Below are 18,795 nucleotides of genomic sequence, written 5' to 3' on the forward strand. Positions count from 1 at the left end.
CCGGATAGAAGACTGGACCAGTATCCGCCCTGACATTATTTCAAATAAACTACTGTCGATAATTCTACTAAAACAACTTTGTGTTCATTAAAGTGGAAACGCATAAACTGTTAGAGAATTTATTTTTGAAGGCGTACTTGGCTGAATGCCGAACGTTATCGATACAAGATACAAGGATACCATGTAATACCAGCCACCCACCCTGATTTTTTATGGATGGGAAAGTTAGTGGAAAGTGTTGATTCAAACAGTGAATATAAAATTCAAAAGATCCATATGCTACTTTTAAAGCTCAGTGTTAATGATAATGAGGGCAGAATGCTTGTATAATTGTTTACAAATCTGGCGCCTTTTAGAGTGGATCGTTACAATATGCTCATTAGATTTATATACGGACAGTAATTATAATCCCGAAGCATTGACTGGCAAGTTTACAATCTGTTATACTTTCTCTTTCCTTTCTATACCCCAAAATAAGTCCAGATGATGCAAAAGAGTGTGATCTTCATTAATCCCGCCTGAATAAATGTCTGTATTAATGAATTATAAACCCATGAAGCCGTGACCTTAAAACTATAATCAGGAGACACCCCGGCGAAGAAAAGCTGTTGAATTCTTTATCGGACTCCTGTCAAAATGAACCGTCTATTTGTCTTGCCTGATCAAGAGAATTAATTAACAAGAAATGCAAACTTTTAATTGGGTGTCAAATGGAATCAGATTTCCTAATAACCAGCAATCCAGATCGAACCCTGCCTTGCTTCTACCTTGTGGGACACGTCAAAAAATTGTGACTTGCTTTGGATATTTTACGCGAGAAAATGATGAATTTCGGTCGTTAATTTATCGATCGCAGCTCCCATTCCCGCATGTTTTATTTTAGAAGTCATTAATCAATGAAGAAAAACATGAGTGTGCTCTCTGCATTTAATACACTGAGCCTTATTTCAGTCCAACAAATTTGCTTGGAATATCCACATCGATTGCTGGTCCAGATTTTAATATATACACACACGCATCCATATACATACATCTGATAACCTTATCACTTTATAGGAAATACTAGGTATGATTATTTTGAAAATACAGAATTTTTTTAGACTTATCAGTTAGCCGAAATCATAATATAGACAATTATTGGAAATGCTAGATTTTCTTTCCATTTTTATGATGGCTTGCAAAAAAGAACCAGGCACAATAAACGAAATATAACCTGAATATTAATTTCACGTTAAGTTATCAGATCGGTTAAATCATCAATCAAGTAAATGTCAGCGTCTTGCTAAATGCGAGGAATACGATGCACTACAGCAATTAGACTTTGCTTAAATAAATTTACATTTTTTTTCTATAATCGACAGAATGCATTAGCAAACTGACCTGGCTGTTGTTGGACACTTTGACAAACAGACGGACATGTAAGACTTTGCAATTTCTCCCAGAGGACTCCTCTTAATCAGACTGCTAGTGAGCTCCTTTATTGCTCTTTGCTTCCCAAGTTCAAAAAGTCCCTGGTGAAAACAGCTTTTATTTTCCCTCACGATATTGTTCTTTTATTTCCTTTAATTGAAATCGGATTTGGAAAAGTGACAAAACTAAACGTTATGGGCAGCAGACTGACAAGAATATCACAGAGTAACACAGACAAATCTGAAGTATTTGGTTGACGCCCTTTCCCTATCTATGAATTGCTAACATATTTATTGTGTGATTATTGCGTCTGAAGTCAATACATATCACAACACGCTGCTTCGATAGCTATATATACAGCAGTATGCTATTGCACATATTAGACTCTTGTATCTTTATCTGTATATCAGTGCCTAGTATTGCAGTCGATATCCAAATCAATCGCAAATAATGTAAATAGTGGCAGACACCAAATAAACATGGCAAAGCAGCTCGTGACCATACTATTTTCATTGGGTTCCGGCTATTCCGTTTATTCTACTAATTTAGACAATCAGACATATCTAATGAACTTGACAACGTAATAGTACAAAGGTCAGGTTAAGAGAGTGTTTACCAAGCCTCACTTTGTTTCAGTATCGGCAATGGTATTTTTTGTATTATGCCTCGCAAGCACAGTATTATTTTATCATATAAAAGGGATGTGAAATAAACCGCATGAACTCGAAAATATCTATTTACAATGAGTTGCCAATATATCACCAGCTATTTGACTGTTACATAAATAACAATCACTACTGCAGAACTCAATCCTCATGGTGTCTAGCACAGTGTAATAATACAGTACGCACCATTAGTCGTTGCTTTAATAATCTGAAGTTCAGAGTTCAGGCATTTTGGAATCGCGTTGGCATAATACATTCTTTTAAGTGAAGCAAATTTTTCATAGTCAACTTTATTTCGCACCAAAATTCCTTTCCGCCTGATTGTGTTTGTCTTTTCACTGTGTGTTATCAATCTATGGACTAGATGACGGACGACCTTGTCAAAATGACGCCAGTCAAAACATTTCCAGTGTTGCCCCACTGGAGTTAGTAGAATATGAACCGCATTAGATGGAGACACAATCCAAACACACCAGCTACTTTCTCAGAATCTGCTCCGATTCTTGTTGTGGGCAGGGGAAGGGGGTAGTTGGTGAATTACCAACCACTGGAACTCGAACCTGAATATTCCCATTACCTGCACAACAACTGCATCTCGAAAGAATTAGATGCTTTGGAAAACATTGGAAAACATTGTGTGCACGACGGTGAGTGGGGAAAGGCCGATGGTCAAAAAGTAACAATGAAACGTGAGCCAAGGAAAGAAATGTTAAAGATGAGGGAAACGCGCATAAAGACATTCGTGATAGGAAAGGATAGAGAGACAGAGACAGAAAACACAAACGATGGTGACAGTAGGGGCTAATGACTGGAAAAGGAAAGCATATATACTTTAAAATAAAACTCTACTAGGTATATTCTGGTCATAGCTATCTAAACCATTTTGTCATGTCGGACTTCTGTACTTTTGTCCCAGCCAAGTGACTTCTTCGCACTTTTGTTAATCATAATTAAAGGGCAAACACATGGGGCATGTTTAGTAGGTCCCCAATAATTCTAGGAATAGATATATATGCACATTGTTAACATTTGTTATGCGGACTGTAGATCAGAAAAATAAACAATTTGCCACGCTGAGATACCTTATGCAAATGAAGACACTCAGTAGTGATTGCTGTGCTATGAGATTTTAGTAATACCTTTAGGGAAATGTGATCACGTATGGTGGACATTGATGGGGTTTGTATGTAATGGGGTGTGGTTGCTTTATAATTTTGATCAACGTTACATTACCCCCCCCCCCCTCCCCCCGTCCACTCACTAATCTGTGCTGTCGTAAAAACCACGTGTCCTGCTCCAAGTCAGCTTGTAAACGTTGTAGGAACCTCATAGATGAACAGAATCCTGTGGCTGGAATCTATCGCACGCCGACTTCCCATACAAGAACCATGCTTTTCGGATAAATAAGTAAACAAACTTAAAGAAAGCAAGAAGCCGCTGTTCTTACAATCGGAAGTCTGGTTGGAATAATATCGTAGGTAAGTCGAGTCATAGCGTATCCCACGGTGTTATTCAGTACTGTAATTGTACAGAAGAACGTCAGTTCCAAGTTGGGCAGCTGATCCACGAGTCCTACAAGTTTTCTGCAAGTTATTACATTATGAGTTTGCTTCTAAGAAAGATCTGGTGAGAAAAGATAGTTAGTGCCATATCACGATATTCACGCGGTATCTAGAAGCTTATTAACCAAAGCAAAATTAAGTATGTTTTTCCGAAATGTTCTTTTGTCATTTGTAAAAGCCACTCATTCTTGAAATTTTATATTCTGGTTGCTTTGTGTGCGTTGTGTTACAGAATTGTAAAGTGCTTTGTAATTACTTGACCTGTCACTTCTTTTGTGCTCACTGAACATGGATTCAAACTCAGCGCAATTCTACCAGGTTCTGTACCTGTGTGCCGTACAACTTTCAATTCATTCTCGCTTAAGTTAAAATACGTTTTTGCATTGAGATGAGACTTCATTGTTAAACAACATGTTTATCATAAACGTTTCATTTTATATATTGCGTATAAAGTCCAAGGATTGCCTACATATGCCTAAAATCTTAACTTTGAATAACTTATAATGATTAGTTTTGTGCATTATATGCTTAGTAATTAGCTAACGGTATTTTTTTTTAATTATTAAAGTTGAAAGTCTTTTGAGATGATGAAACCCAGCGAGCCCAGTGGATCTGCTTTCCTCAAGGTCGATCCCGCCTATATCCAACATTGGAAGCAGCTTTTCCCTCAGAGCCAGCTGAAAGTCGGCTCCCTGACAGTGATTCCCAACCAGCTGCAGCCGCTCGATAGAGCTGGCCCGACAAGCGAGAGCCTCCGCCAGCACTCAGGACCTCTCACCTCCTCGTCGTCCTCATCCGCCTCCTCGTCCTCTTCTTCGGCGTGTTCCCTATCTTTCTCCGGCCTGACCCCGGTTTCTGTGCCGCAGATCTCGGTGTTGGGACAGCGCCCGGGATCTGATCCGCCCGTGGCCCTCAACGGCAACCAAAGCAAAGAGCTGTGTTCATCCGGGCCCGAGAGAACGCCGAGATTCTCCTTCACAACAGAGGATCTGGACTATTACCTGTACGGACAGCAGAGAATGGAGATCATCCCCATCAACAACCATACAACCGACCCCAATAACCGTGAGTAAATCATTTCCTCAATGTCTATCATAATTTCCTCCATTACAACTTGAATGAAGGAAATAGATTTCAAATTGCAGTGTAGGCCAAGTATATTGTCATGTAAGGTGTAACATTTGATTACCTCAACCAGAATGTTCACCCCAACATAGTTTCCCCACTTAGATAACAAGCAGGATCACAATTTGTTGCATCAATATAACACGTCTCGTGGACTATCATCCTCACAATCGCCAATGTACAAAGTTTCTGTTTGATTTTCAAAAAGCCTGTATAAAGTTTTCACCAGCTCCCCCGCCCCGATATCAAAGGCGACTGGTTTGAAGTAAAATGAGAAAAATATACAGCGCAAATCCATAATTTTAAAGCACGGAACACAATAATGCTGGTAATACTGGTAAAATGTGTGTTTTGTTTGGGTTTGCAACTCTACCGAATCAAACATTTCCTTTGTTGGAATCAATAACGAGGGATTAGGAAGCAACGTCAGAGGATTTAGCTCCTCGTGTAGCTATCGCATCCATTGCTTTTGTACAAACTGCACACACGTTTCCTTCTAATCAGCAAAGAGGACAATATAAGTATATATCACCAGTCATCGTTTCTATCAAAATATTTTCATACAAACTACACCAAGAATAATTTTTATCCATAGAGATCAACTCATGGAAACATCAAAATAATGGCACTTTATACATAACAAGATAGATGTTCTCCAGCAAACTAAAAAGGATGTTTAGTCTACTTAAAAGTACCTAATACTGTAATGCACAACTTTATTTGGAATATGACTGAGTCAGATGCAATAGACAGGACAAGCCGTCAAAAAGATAGTGAAGGAGATGAACACACTTTTTAGCTGTCACTAATTGTATCATAATTACAGTGATGGTTTAAATATTTATTTGAAAATCCTGCATAGTGCAAAACCAAAGTTGATTTTAGTTCAGTCCTGAGCGATATAATATAAAAGCCTGGATTTAAAAAGCTCTCGATGTAAAAGGCACCCATTGATTGTGCTGTAACTTTTTATTTATAAACAGTTAAACATTTAAACTAGTTGACAGGGACGTGGATGCAGGAGTATAATTCTATCATCGACAGACTCAGGCAAAACATTTGTTTTCTGGAATCTATAGATACTTTTTGTTTGATCGATATTTTTTCAACAGCTAAGCTGAGATAATTCATTTCATATATAGAGCAGCTTGGATGAATGAGCAAGGTCTTTACAGATGCTGAGGTAAACAGAAAGCAGTGAAAGATTTTACTGTAGGACTGAGGTGGATCCTGGCGTTACAGAATCAACTGATAAACACCACCCAACTTCCTGATCTCGTATTCTTTCAAAATCTCCAAATATATGTCAAATTAGCACACATCTCAATAATCTAAATCGTCATTTCAAGAGTGACTACCACCTCTAACTATAGCTTTATTATCCATATTTCCTTTGGTTGAAAGGTGGTGAATGTTTATTTAACGCGATAAAATGGTCCATCAGCACTAATCTCCATCGATAACTGCCACACAAAGATGAGCGATGAGCGGACAAGACACAATTAATTGCCACTAGTTTTCTGGAGAAAGCTGGCCGAATCGACTGTATCAGGGCACCGATCGATCGCCTCAGAGATGCTATTCATCATCTCGGTATTGTTTGGGTCTCTTAGGGACCAGACGCAGTTTTATCTAAAAATCCTATCTGTCTTCGCCCCAAACTCCGTCAGCCTGGTAAAATCCAATCAGCTGCCCAACGGCACCATACAGTCCCAGTCTTCATCTTTGTAACAAGGAGCTCACCGAGTATTGGTAGAAAAACATAGCAAGACACAGCCGAGTGAGGGAGATGTACCGAAATGACAATTGTTTTCTTTAGTTATATTGCAATTCCAGAGAACATATTTTATATATCATTGATGAATCCAGTGTGGGATTTACATAATTAATGCAACATATTGCGAATCTGATTTATACATATTATGATAGGAACTTATCAAGTGACGTACACTTTTGAATCTATGCTTTTGGGTATATACCAGTGCCCCATGTGCAGATACGTGCGTGGGCAGATTGCAAATACACTATTCTGCCGTTTTAATGCAATCTTGTATTGACAGCAAAATAAAATTATTATATAGTTGAATAACTTTCTATTATTGAATAATTGGAAATGTGTTTATCTTATAGACAAAGACTTATGCCATGTGTATTTGGTTCTGGGTAATTTTCCTGGCGCGTCAGATTAGCCATACCGTCAGTGTGATATATATAGTTAACAATTTAACATAGGTGAGCATATTCGATATTGCTGAGCAAATATTTCACTTCTAAGGTGGTCTGAAGATTAATCTGTGGCTGCGGAGCGTGGCGACCAATGATTAAACGCAAAGTATAAAAAAACTTCGCTTAGTGTTATTTTATTCACTTAAAATTAGTCGTGGGAGTATTTCAGAAAGCAATCTTGTTTGTAAGCAAACTAAAGGGAAGCGATAAAACATTTTTCAATGTAAGAGCCTTTCGGCGTTACAATAATTTTTATGCGCAGTTCAGATAATTCCTATTTCACTGTAATGTTACAAGGAAACGGCCAGGTAATGGTTGATAAAATGCAGCGCTCTTTTAAAAAGTTTTGCAAGAAGTTTATACAAGAACATGCAATCGTGGAATTAAATTCAATTAAAACATTTTTCTGAGCAGCAGATAAATATATGACCGAGGGGTTCTATCTCCAGGTGTCCAATATACTTTAACTTTTAAACCATTTTGACCGCAATAAACCAAGTTCTCAGAGTAATTGTCAGCACAATTTCAGGCCTGGGCAAAATTATAGCTCCGCCGTACTGAAATGCTTGGACTTTGTGCACGGTTGTCGTATGAAACGCTATTCAAGGATTGCATTAAAACAGGCAGATTGCTGTGCATGCCTGTTTAACTTTCGAGTTCAAAGTTGGAATTTGTTGGTATTTCTAGTGTGTTCTTACAGACGGAGTATAAGGAGAGTACAATGGGAACTGTTTCAGTATGCATACGCTTGTTGTTAACTAAGTGAAACACGAGCCCAGTTAAAAGATTGGTTTAACAGCTTTTCGTCACCTCGCTAGCTTTGTAACAAAAGTACCATAATATTTTAAAATATCTCACAACGATGGATGTAATTTGGGAACTATATCTAACAGTAAACATGTCTAGCCTTCTATTAATGAAAGTTAAAAGGGAAATTATATTTGCATTTATAATAACCCCGCAGCAAGTTAATCGAAAACCCCAAGTTTGATCCAATGACTTTAATGGAACTGAAAGTGGCTCGGCCGCTGTAAACTTTGAGTTGAGAAGGAACAGTCGAGCCGGCGCTTTGATGTTGAACGGAACGAGCTGTTTGGAAAAGAGGCTCTGTACAGTGAAAGAAGAACTGAAAAGCGATGAGTGCAGGGGTAGCTGCAAGTTTCGATTTGTTCCAATCCGTTCTTCCTCTCTCTGTCCCATTCATAAAACAGTCTTGGTAGCTCCACACGACCACACCAGTGAGTTTCCATCAATCAGACACGCTACAGACAGACTAACAAACCTTCAAAGACGAAATTGAATGGCAAGTTTTGTTGCAGAGCGCGTTACATTATCAGTACAGTGACTGCACTAACCGCAGTGGATACTGTTCTTGCAGCCCAGCATCCTGCACAATTTTCATTGTGTATTTTGAGTCACTCTGAACTTCTTAACTCCTAAAATATGTGTTTATATATTATATAAAAACACTATTTATATACTCAAGCTCTCCATAATTTGTGCCTGAAGAATATTTTTGCGAAGCAGCTTGTTACTAACATTCCCAGCGAGTCCTGAAAAATCGGCATTATAATACTTATAAATGTGTTGGATAGATTATATTTCTAAAGTAAAATGAACTGTCGGATTTGGAGGAACGTCATCAGTTCTTGATTATTTACTATTTTTGGAAATTAATTAAATTGAGCGACAATTGAGTGTCAAATTTATTGAAAATAAGGAAATCATTCATCTGCCATGGTACTTAATGCTGGGCATTGAACATTCCAGAATGATTTCCGAATTTGTTGCTGACTTCTTACTGTTGTACCATAACCAACACATTTATTGCAATGATGCAAATTTCTCGTTGCTTAAAGATTGGATTAAGATGTCTCCCTGACACAATGCGGTGGATCGTGATATTTACTCACAGTTTTGTGCACATTCCCAAGTTTCCAAAACGCACAAAAAAGCACAATAGTGACTTGGGCAACTAGTAAATGGCGCCTAAAATCGAGTTAGGATGCTTCAGCCCATTAATATCTGCCAACATCAATTACATTTAAAAAAGAGACTTATGTGTGAAACTTAAAGTGCTCTTAAATATCATAAATAGGAAAGTTTGAAACGGGTAGAACTCAGATGCCGGTAACTCGGAGAGGGAGTAGTAACATGACGTTGATGCATAGATTCACTGGAGAACAGATAGTGCGGACACTAAAGGTTACTTAGTACACTGACTTGCATCGATGGACACTGCAGTACTTGGGGCTTCACCGCGGAATGAAACAGAAAAATATGCAATTTGAGTTAACTCAATATGGAAAGGTGCACTTTTAAATTTACTGCATAAACTATTATATAGCAAAAGGCAGATAGCAGCTACTGACAGAAATCTGAATCCAAATTTAAACGCTTAAATAGTACATAAATAATCAATTAAAGACCCATTATCTAGGACATGTTTTGAGAATGATTTATTAAAAGCTGTAATGCTGTAAACTTTTTAATGTTTGTATTTAGATAGTGATACATTGAATGGGTGCGAGCGCTCCATCCGACTTTACCCCTTTTCTCTTTCCACTGGGGAACATGATTTTGTAAAACTATTTTGGAAAAAAATCGCTTTAAGAAAGCAAAACAAAAATACACAATGGCTCAATTTTTGCCTTTTTAAAAAATAAATCCTGATGTCCTTTCTCCTATGTCTGCACTGATGAAGTCTGTAAAATAAATAGTCTTTAACCCTTGTTGTAAGTTGTAATAAAGGATAGGTTGACATTTGCTGTTTCATGCCGTCTCCTTCCACTAATCGACTGTCTCCGTCTCTCCCCTCACAACACTTTGCATTAGCTCTTTCTGTTGGCACGCATTCTAGCCGCATATCTTCCTCGCCACTCAGTCAAACCCGTCTCCTCTCCCAGACCAGTCATTCTAATCAGTCCTTCTTCCTTGCTGTCTAGTTTAACCTGCCCCTCAGTATTAGCACTAAATACTGAATGAAGCATCTACACTCCCTTGGCGCCCAGTTTACGTATCGACTCCCTTACCTCCCACCTGCTCACGTGTGGTTCCCTTTCTCATGATCTACTTTGTTACCTGACATTTACTACATTTTAAAATGTAATTCATTGTGCGAAGCACTTTGAGATGTTTCGACATGAAAAGCATTGTATAAATTTGAGCACTATTATTAGTACTGTAGTAGCCTAATGGTCTATGCCTCTCTTTTGCCAGTTCTTTTCTCTTGCTGCCTCGACTAACCTTTCTCCCACCATTCCCCTTCCTTTGTCATTCAATGAAATATATCCACTTCCTTGCTGCTCTGTCTAAATTGCATTTTCACTTATGACAGTCTAACCTATTTCCCCCTCTTGTATCTCAGTTTAACCTTCTCCCTTTGCTGCCAGTTTAACTTGTGACCCCATCCTAGTTGCCCAGTCTAATTTATGCCTGCTCCACTGTTACATAGTCTAAGTTGTTCTTCCTTCACCACCTAATTTAAATTGTCCTTCTCTCTTCAGGCTGTGATATGTGTGCTGACAATCGTAATGGAGAGTGCCCAATGCATGGGCCACTCCACTCACTGCGTCGCCTCGTGGGTACAAGCAGTAGTGCAGCCACAGCTCCACCCGATATGCCATGTGGGCTGCGTGAGCTGCCACGCGAGGTGTGCCTGTGCACGAGCACTGTGCCGGGCCTGGGCTATGGCATCTGTGCAGCACAACGCATCCCACAGGGGACCTGGCTTGGACCTTACCAGGGAGTTGCTATCTCCAGGGAAAAGGTGCAGGTGGGAGCTCTCAGGAACAGTCGTCACCTCTGGGAGGTAAGAAGAAACTGGCCTTAAACCGCTTGAACATCAATATTTTCTGTACCATTCATGAATTGGTTTGTGACATAAATGTTACATAAAGGCTACAGCATGGCCAGCCATTCTATCAGATAAATATATATGTGATAAAGTTGTTTGCATGAAATACTTTCCTTTTTCATAAATTTGACATCACATTCTAATTACTGGAACAATTTTTTCATTTTCATTTTGAAGTGAATATTCAAAAAGCAAATGTTGTAAAAATCACATCACACAACAGTAAATAAATTGGAAATCCACTGCCTCCAGCTATATTGGAACTGAATTACCAAATAGTATAGTGTATAGTTAAACTCAGCTTTTGGAGCCTTTTTAACTCCTTCAGGATTTAACACAACAGTCTACTTGTGATATATTAATTATATCATAGGCCTTCATAATGTATGTTTTATATCTTTACATGAGACTGAGTGGGTAACTCACCGGCAGTGAGTTCTGGTCACTTAGGAGCAATTCATTATATACTGTGATTGGGGATGACATTTTCTACTTTATAGGCTTGCAGTATATTTTGTACTGAAAAAGAGTAATGTGTATTTTTATAGTTGTTTGACATTGTTTTAAATGTTATTTTATCATTAACAGTCATAACTGTTGAAATATAATTCATACTTGCATTATTATTGTCCGCACATAAATGGGGCACTGCATTTAAGAAATGTTGATATTTTCACATGTGGTTGGTGTATTTAGTACTGGTTCTGACATATGAACCTGGAATATTAACATTAGGTTTTAGAATCATGCAACAAGTTGAATCTGCATCAAAGAGTAGTCCAGAGTTTGCTTAAAAAGGCATCTGAATGACACACAATTTTATTAATGCTTAAATCAGCCAGCAACAGGTAGCGAAGAAGAAATATACCGTGAATCGTGAATCGCCACATGTAACTTGATTTTTTTGATTTAGAGATACAACTCTGAAACAGGCCCTTTGGCCCACTGAGTCTGTGCCGACCATTAACCACCCATTTGTGCTTCTCGTTAGCTCTGCAAAAACAGGATCTCATGCTTAACCTCCCTATCATTTTCATGAAGTGGCTGCATTTGCATGATATGATATAATTGTGAATGACTGCCAATCAACCTCTCTTGCCCAGAAAGTAAACAATCATAAATGTAGAATTTAATTCCTTCAGGTTGTGAAATTATTTAGGAGATTTAAAAAATGTCAAATTCTATTTTTTTTTACTTTTCCTTTCTTTTTTCTCTCTCAATCCAATCTTTCTTTTCCTCCTTTTTTTTCTTTCTGTACCTGATTTGACATTCAATTCGCCACTCTAATTCAACATTCTTCTTTGTCCTCCTTCTGTTTATTTCTCAATCCTTTAATTTCACTGCTTGTCCCATTGTTCCTCAAGATACGAGTTGCCCTGTTGCCCTTGCTGCATTGTTATCAGCTTGCACTTCCAGCAACTTTGTGGGCAAATTTTTTAAAATAAATGTGCAACTAATAGGATATGCCATGAGATGCCCAACACCAACAATATCAGGCTCATTGTGTTTCCTGAAAATTCAGCTGCCACTGGTGGTTATCATGACAGAGGTTCAGCTTACACCTTTCTAGTAACTGATACCACCCCAAAAGCTCTCCAATATGAAAGTATATCTGGAATAATATCCAGTAAAATATTACTTGTATTATGGGCAAAAGTCAACAAATCAAACTTTTGACTCTTGACAAAGACTAATAGGACAAAGGACTACTGAATAGATTAAATTAAAGGTTATTAGCTTAAGAACTGTTATTTTCTGAGTATAGTTTTACTCCACAAGCAGAAAACCTTGATTCTTCAATATAAATCTTTTATGATCCAGGTATTTAAAATATTTGGATGATATACATGTAAGCAACCTATTTATAATAGACTGTTATTGAAGAACATGTATGTAAACACACAAAGTGTGGTGAATATGGTGGTGAGCTACAAGCACAAACAGTTGTGTGGGAATATGATATAGTGGCAATAACAGATATGTGGCTTAAAACTGGTGAGGACTCAGTGCTTAATATGCAAAGAAACAAAGTGTTCAGAAAAGACAGGGAAGGAAAAAAGGAGGTGGGGTAGCAGTACTGATTAGGGAAGACTCTGTAGTGTTGGAAGGAGAGGATGTCTTTGGGGGGGAAAGAACAGATTCCATTTGATTAGAGTTGAGAAGCAAAAAAGGTACATAAAGTACTGGAAAGGCTGGATATGCTTAGAGTAGATAAATCACCTGGTCTGGATGGCTTGTATACCAGGTTGCTAAAGGAAGTGGGGGTGGAAGGGCTTGCCATAATTTTCCCTAGATATATGTGAGGTGCTAGAGGATTGGAGAGTGGCAAATGTGACACCCTTATTCAAGAAAGGGTGTAAGGACAATCCTAGTACCTACAGGCCAGTCAGTTTGACATCAGTGGTGGGTAAGGTTTCAGAAACAATAACCAGGGAAAAAGTCAACAGGCACTTGAAGAGGTCTGAGTTAATTAAGGAGAGCCAGCACAGTCTGTAAAAGGCAGATCATGCTTGACTAATCTTATTGAACTTTTGGATGCAGTAACAGAGAAGGTTGTTGAAGGGAATGCAATGGATATTGTCTATCTGGATTCTAACGAAGGGTTTGACAAAGTCCCATATAAAAGGCTAGTTAACAAAACTGAGGCTCATGGAATAGAAGGGTCAGGTCAGCTTGAATAAAAAATTAGCATAAGGATAGAAACCAGCGAGTGGGGGTAAATGTTTTTTTTTCAGGCTGGAGGATGGTAGACAGTGATGTTCCATAAGGCTCAGTGCTAGGACCACTGCTTTTTTGATATCTATAGATGACTTGGATATTGGAATACAGAGTAAAATTTTACAATTTTCTGATGATACTAAACTTGGAGGTGCGGCTGACAGTGAGGATGATACCAATTGATTGCAACAGAACAAAGATAGGCTGGCAGAATGGGTGGATGAGTGGCAGATGAAATTAAATACAGAGAACTGAGGTCATGCATTTTGTCTGAAGGGATAGGGAGAGGCAATATAGACTAAATGGCACAGTTCTAAAGAGTGTGCAGAGGTAGAGGGACCTGGGGGTTCAAGTGCATAAATCTTTGAAGGTGGCAGGACATATTGAGAGAATAGTACGCAAAGCATATGGGACCTTGGAAATATGTTGAGTATATAAGAAGGGAAGGTATGCTGAATCTTTATAAAACTCTGGTTAGGAAGGATGTAAGGGTTGTTGAGAGAGTGCAGAGGAGATTTACCAGAATGGTTCCAGGGATGAGGAATTTTAGCTAGAAGGTTAGGTTGGAAAAGCTGGAATTATTCTCCTTGGAGCAAAGGAGATTGAGGGGAGATTTGATAGAGGTGTACAAGATTATGGGTGGAATTTAATCTGGCCCATGGGAGCGGGTAGTGAGGTTGGGTGGGCCATAGAATCGGGAGTGACGCAGGAGGTGGAGTGCCTGTCGCCTTCCTGACTCCGTCCAATTCAATCAGAGGTGGGGAAGGTCGAGAACACCTTACCACCCAGAGGCCAATTGAGGACCACTTAAGGGCCTTTTCCCGCATTGCTGGTACGCTACCACTTGGGGAGACAGCCCAGTAAAAGTTGGTGGCCTTCCTGCAGGCTCAGTGGGGTTCCCTCTGATTGAGCATCCTGTGGCCCATGGAGGCCCGCCCCTTAATGGCAAGGGGCTCCCCCACTGAAACACCTCCCCCTGCCCTTGCCAATGACCCCCCTCATCCCATGCCTTGGTGGGGCTCGCCTAACTGGCCCAGTGAGCCCTGGGATCCAGGGCCTGCTCGTCCTGGGTGGGTGCAGCCCCAGCAGTGAACATCGATTGGCTGCCAGCTCTTGGAGGTGGGGTCTGCACCCTTAAAGGGATGGGAGCCCCGACAGCAGACAATTAATTGTCTGATGGACATAGAATCGTGTCGGGGCTCCCAGAAAAGGCCATGGCGGGTTTGCCCCAGGTTTTCTGGCCCATCATTGGGGTCAGCACTGCCCGCATTAAATGACAGGTTTAGATAAGGTAGACAAAGGATAGCTGTCCTCATTAGCTGATGGTAAAAGGACTAGGGGACACAGATTTAAGGTATTGGGCAAGAGATGCAGGGGGGATGTGAGGATAAACTTTTTAAGCAGTGATTGGTAATGACCTGGAACTCTGCCTATGAGACTGGTGGAAGCAGAGATGATGAATGATTCCAAAAGGATATTGGATGGGCATTTGAAGGAAATAAACTTGTAGGGCTATGGGGATAGAGTACGGGAATGGGACAGATTGGATTGCTCTATAGAAAGCAGGCATGGACTTGATGGGCTGAATGGCCTCCTTCTGTGCTGCAATGACTTTATGGCTGGGATTTTATCCTGGCAATGGGGATCTTGACATCTGGAAAAAGTTACGCCGAGAATTTGGCGTTGCTTCTTCTGTGGGAGACCCGCCAAATCTAGTGCCAATTAGGTATTTAAGTGGATAGTGGCGGGCCTTCCACGGGATCAAGGACCCCGGCAGCAGAAGTCCTGCTCTCAGCGAGCTGCCGGCCAATGAGAGACCAGCAGCTCTTTCACTGAGCAGTGCCACTGTGGAGGCAGTGGCTGCTGCCAGTGGAGCACCTACTTGAGGCCCAGGAGCAGCGCTGGACTGAAGCCACAGGTAGGTGATGGCGGAAGGGGTCTCACAGGGTGGTGGTGACAGGGGAGGGAGGTATAGGGGGGTCAGTACCAAGGTCAGGGGTTAGCTCTCAGTAGGTCCCCCCCCTTTCTGATGCCAGTCCCTCATTCAGGCACTAAGTGCCTTTTAACGAGGGACCCCCACCCCCTGGAACTGGAAAGCAGCCCACATGGTTTTCTGTGCCATGCTTCCTGTGCACGACAGGGCATAGCTAATTGCGGTGGTGGCGGGATGAGGCCCTTAATTGGGCAATAATTGCCCAGTTTTGGGCCTCAGTTGGTGGCGGGGTGGGAAGGCCGTGCACAGCCTTCCTTCCCTGGGTTTAATTTTTTCATATGCAGGAAGGTGGCAGGGTTCCCCACCCCACCACTATCTCACCTGATTTTATACTCTCCCCACCTCCAAACCTGCTGTGGGGTAGAGCATGAAATCCCCCTCATGACTCTATAACTGGAGGACATAGAACATTTAGTTTCATAGTTAGAATCTTTCAGCTAGACTAGAGAAGTTGGAAGTGTTTTTTTTCTCATAGAGGAAGTGGATATATGAAATGTTTTAAAATGTCTCTCCTAGTATCTGAATCGTTTGCCAGGATCAATTTAACAATCATCTTCACAATCCTGAAAACTTCAATTATGTCATTTTGAAAGCACTTTGCATAATGGACTTGAGCAGTTTCCTTAATGGTTCCTCATAATTTTCCCCAAAGTGAGGTAGAACCTACAATATTGAGTTCCGAAGAAGGGTCACTGACCCGAAACGTTAACTCTGCTTCTCTTTCCACAGATGCTGCCAGACCTGCTGAGTGAATCCGGCATTTCTTGTTTTTGTTTCAGATTTCCAGCATCCGCAGTATTTTGCTTTTATATTATACATATGGTATACTGTGGAAGTTATGATCATAATGGGTTGAAAGTTCTTTTCTTGCTCCATTCTCTGATATGTTCTTAATGCTCTATTGAAACTGTGACTATATATAGTGACAAAGCCAGCACTGTCTTTGCAGTGTTGTTTGTTTTCAGCATGGTTGTTTATTTGCTACTTTAAAGTTTGCACTTCTGTTATTTTTGCAGGAATTAAAGTGTAGAATAACAAAGTTGTGGAGTGGAATGCCTTTTTTACTTTCATCACCTAATGTCAACATCAGTCATTACCTGAGCATTCACAGCAAAGGCTAGATGCAGAGTAAAATCTTCTTTATTTTGCCTCAGTGATGGGAAAGATTGTTTAGGGATTCTATTTCAAACTAATTTGTAAAAGCATTGTAGAAGAATACATTCACATGTTTTCTAAAAATAAACGTCAGAAGAAATTCTTTAGCTAAGTTTACAGTATTGTGCACACAAAATAGCCAGAGGAAATATTTTTCCAATGTGCCTAACCCCTCAACGGAGTACATCACAATGCCTTATTCCATTTTCTACACCAATCATTCTTTAGAGGAGTCTCTCTCTGTAAAACTACAAAACTTGCAGCAAATTAAATGCAAATTTGCCTTGTCCACTTGTGTCCATTGCAAACTAGATTGAGATTGCTCAAAATCATTTCACTTCCAGCAGTATACTCACAGCTAACAGAGATGATCAGTCTGCTGCCTGAGCTGGATGCAAACTGAGCACTTATTGTGGTGCCTAGTCCTTATACTTCCTGCTTCTATTTCTCACAGCTAATAGTGTGGTCCTTAAGACAATTTCTTATTAAAAAGAGAATTGAATTGGCATTTATAACATTTTAGGACACGAATCCCATTTACAAACATCATCCTATAAATAAGCACACTCTTACATATATAAAATTTCTGTTGTAACATATTATAATATTTATATTTTCGGACATTTGCAAGGCTTAAACCAAAGGGTGTTATAGAAAAACGTCAATTAAAAAAAAACTTGCTGCTCTACAGCCCACAGACTTGTGAGAATCTCTTTGTGGCAACAATTTACTGCTTTAGCAAATGTCATAAGACTTCGAACATATTTTAAAATGCTTTTCAATACTTGAATAATATTCCTCTAGCCTCTTTCTTGGTCTACAGTAGTTTATCTCAGTTTGGTGATAAATGATAGCATGTACAACTTGCTGGACATTTTGTCTGTTGAAAGCAGTAAAGAAACGCTTCCATTTGTATAGTGCTTTATCATGTCTCTTAGAAATGCCACAATGAATTATTTTGAAATGCAGTGACTGTTGCTCTGTAAGCAAACGCGATAGTCAATATGCACTCTGCAAGATCCCACTAACAACAATGAGATAAATGACCAATTTATCTCTCTTTGGTCATGTTGGTTGAGGGAGGAGAGCTTTCCAGAAAACCAAGCGATCTCACTATTCTTCTTTAAATACTGCTATGGAATCTTTCACATCCACACAAACTCAAGCAATAGGTAGACAGGATAATGTTTCATTTGGTGGAAAGCATTTCTGACAATGCCACACTCACTTAAAACAGCACTGGAGTGTCATTCCAGAGTGGAACGGACTTAAAGGCAAAAGTACAGTTGGTAACAAAACTGAAGGAAGTCAGAGAGGAAATTACACATGTTTTGACTGTAATTTTTCAATTAGCAGAAATGTAAAATTATGCTGGGGTGGGGGGGTGGGGGGGGCTGGGTGGGTGGGGCGGGGGTGGGCGCAGCTTGCATATATAACACTTCTATTCAAGAAGTGGGAGAAGGATAAACTTAGTAATTATAGACTAGATAGTCCACAGTCAGTTGTGAGCAAATTTTTAAGATCTGTTTTTAACTCCTGGTGGGAAGCATGAACATAGAACATAGAACAGTACAGCACAGTACAGGCCCTTTGGCCCACGATGTTGTGCCGAACCTTTAACCTACTCTAAGATCAAACTACCTACATACCCTTCATTCTACTATCATCCATGTACCTATTCAAGAGTCGTTTAAATGTCCCTAATGTATCTGCTTCTACTACCACCGCTGGCAGTGCATTCCACGCACCCACCACTCTCTGTGTAAAGAACCTACCTCTGACATCTCCCCGAAACCTTCCTCCAATCACCTTAAAATTATGCCCCCTGGTGATAGCCCTTTCCGCCCTGGGAAAAAGTCTCTGGCTATCCACTCTATCTATGCCTCTCATCATCTTGTACCTCTCTATCAAGTCACCTCTCATCCTTCTTCGTTCCAATGAGAAAAGCCCGAGCACCCTCAACCTTTCTTCGTAAGACATGCCCTCCAGTCCAGGCAGCATCCTGGTAAATCTCCTTTGCGCCCTCTGTAAAGCTTCCACATCCTTCCTATAATGAGGCGACCAGAACTGAACACAATATTCCAA

General features: G+C 39.9%; 1 protein-coding gene across 1 annotated transcript in view; it reads left to right on the forward strand.

Moving 5' to 3' along the window:
* The first annotated feature begins 4,221 nt into the window (after window positions 1-4,221).
* Window positions 4,222-18,795, forward strand: part of prdm6 (PR domain containing 6) — a 326,361-nt gene continuing 311,787 nt past the window's right edge. Inside the window, exons 1-2 of the mRNA XM_068028856.1 lie at window positions 4,222-4,702; window positions 10,495-10,799. Coding sequence (XP_067884957.1) covers window positions 4,222-4,702; window positions 10,495-10,799 — 786 coding nt within the window. The remainder of the gene's footprint in view (window positions 4,703-10,494; window positions 10,800-18,795) is intronic.

Source organism: Heterodontus francisci, chromosome 4, assembly GCF_036365525.1.
Source record: "Heterodontus francisci isolate sHetFra1 chromosome 4, sHetFra1.hap1, whole genome shotgun sequence".
NCBI classification, from domain to species: domain Eukaryota; kingdom Metazoa; phylum Chordata; class Chondrichthyes; order Heterodontiformes; family Heterodontidae; genus Heterodontus; species Heterodontus francisci.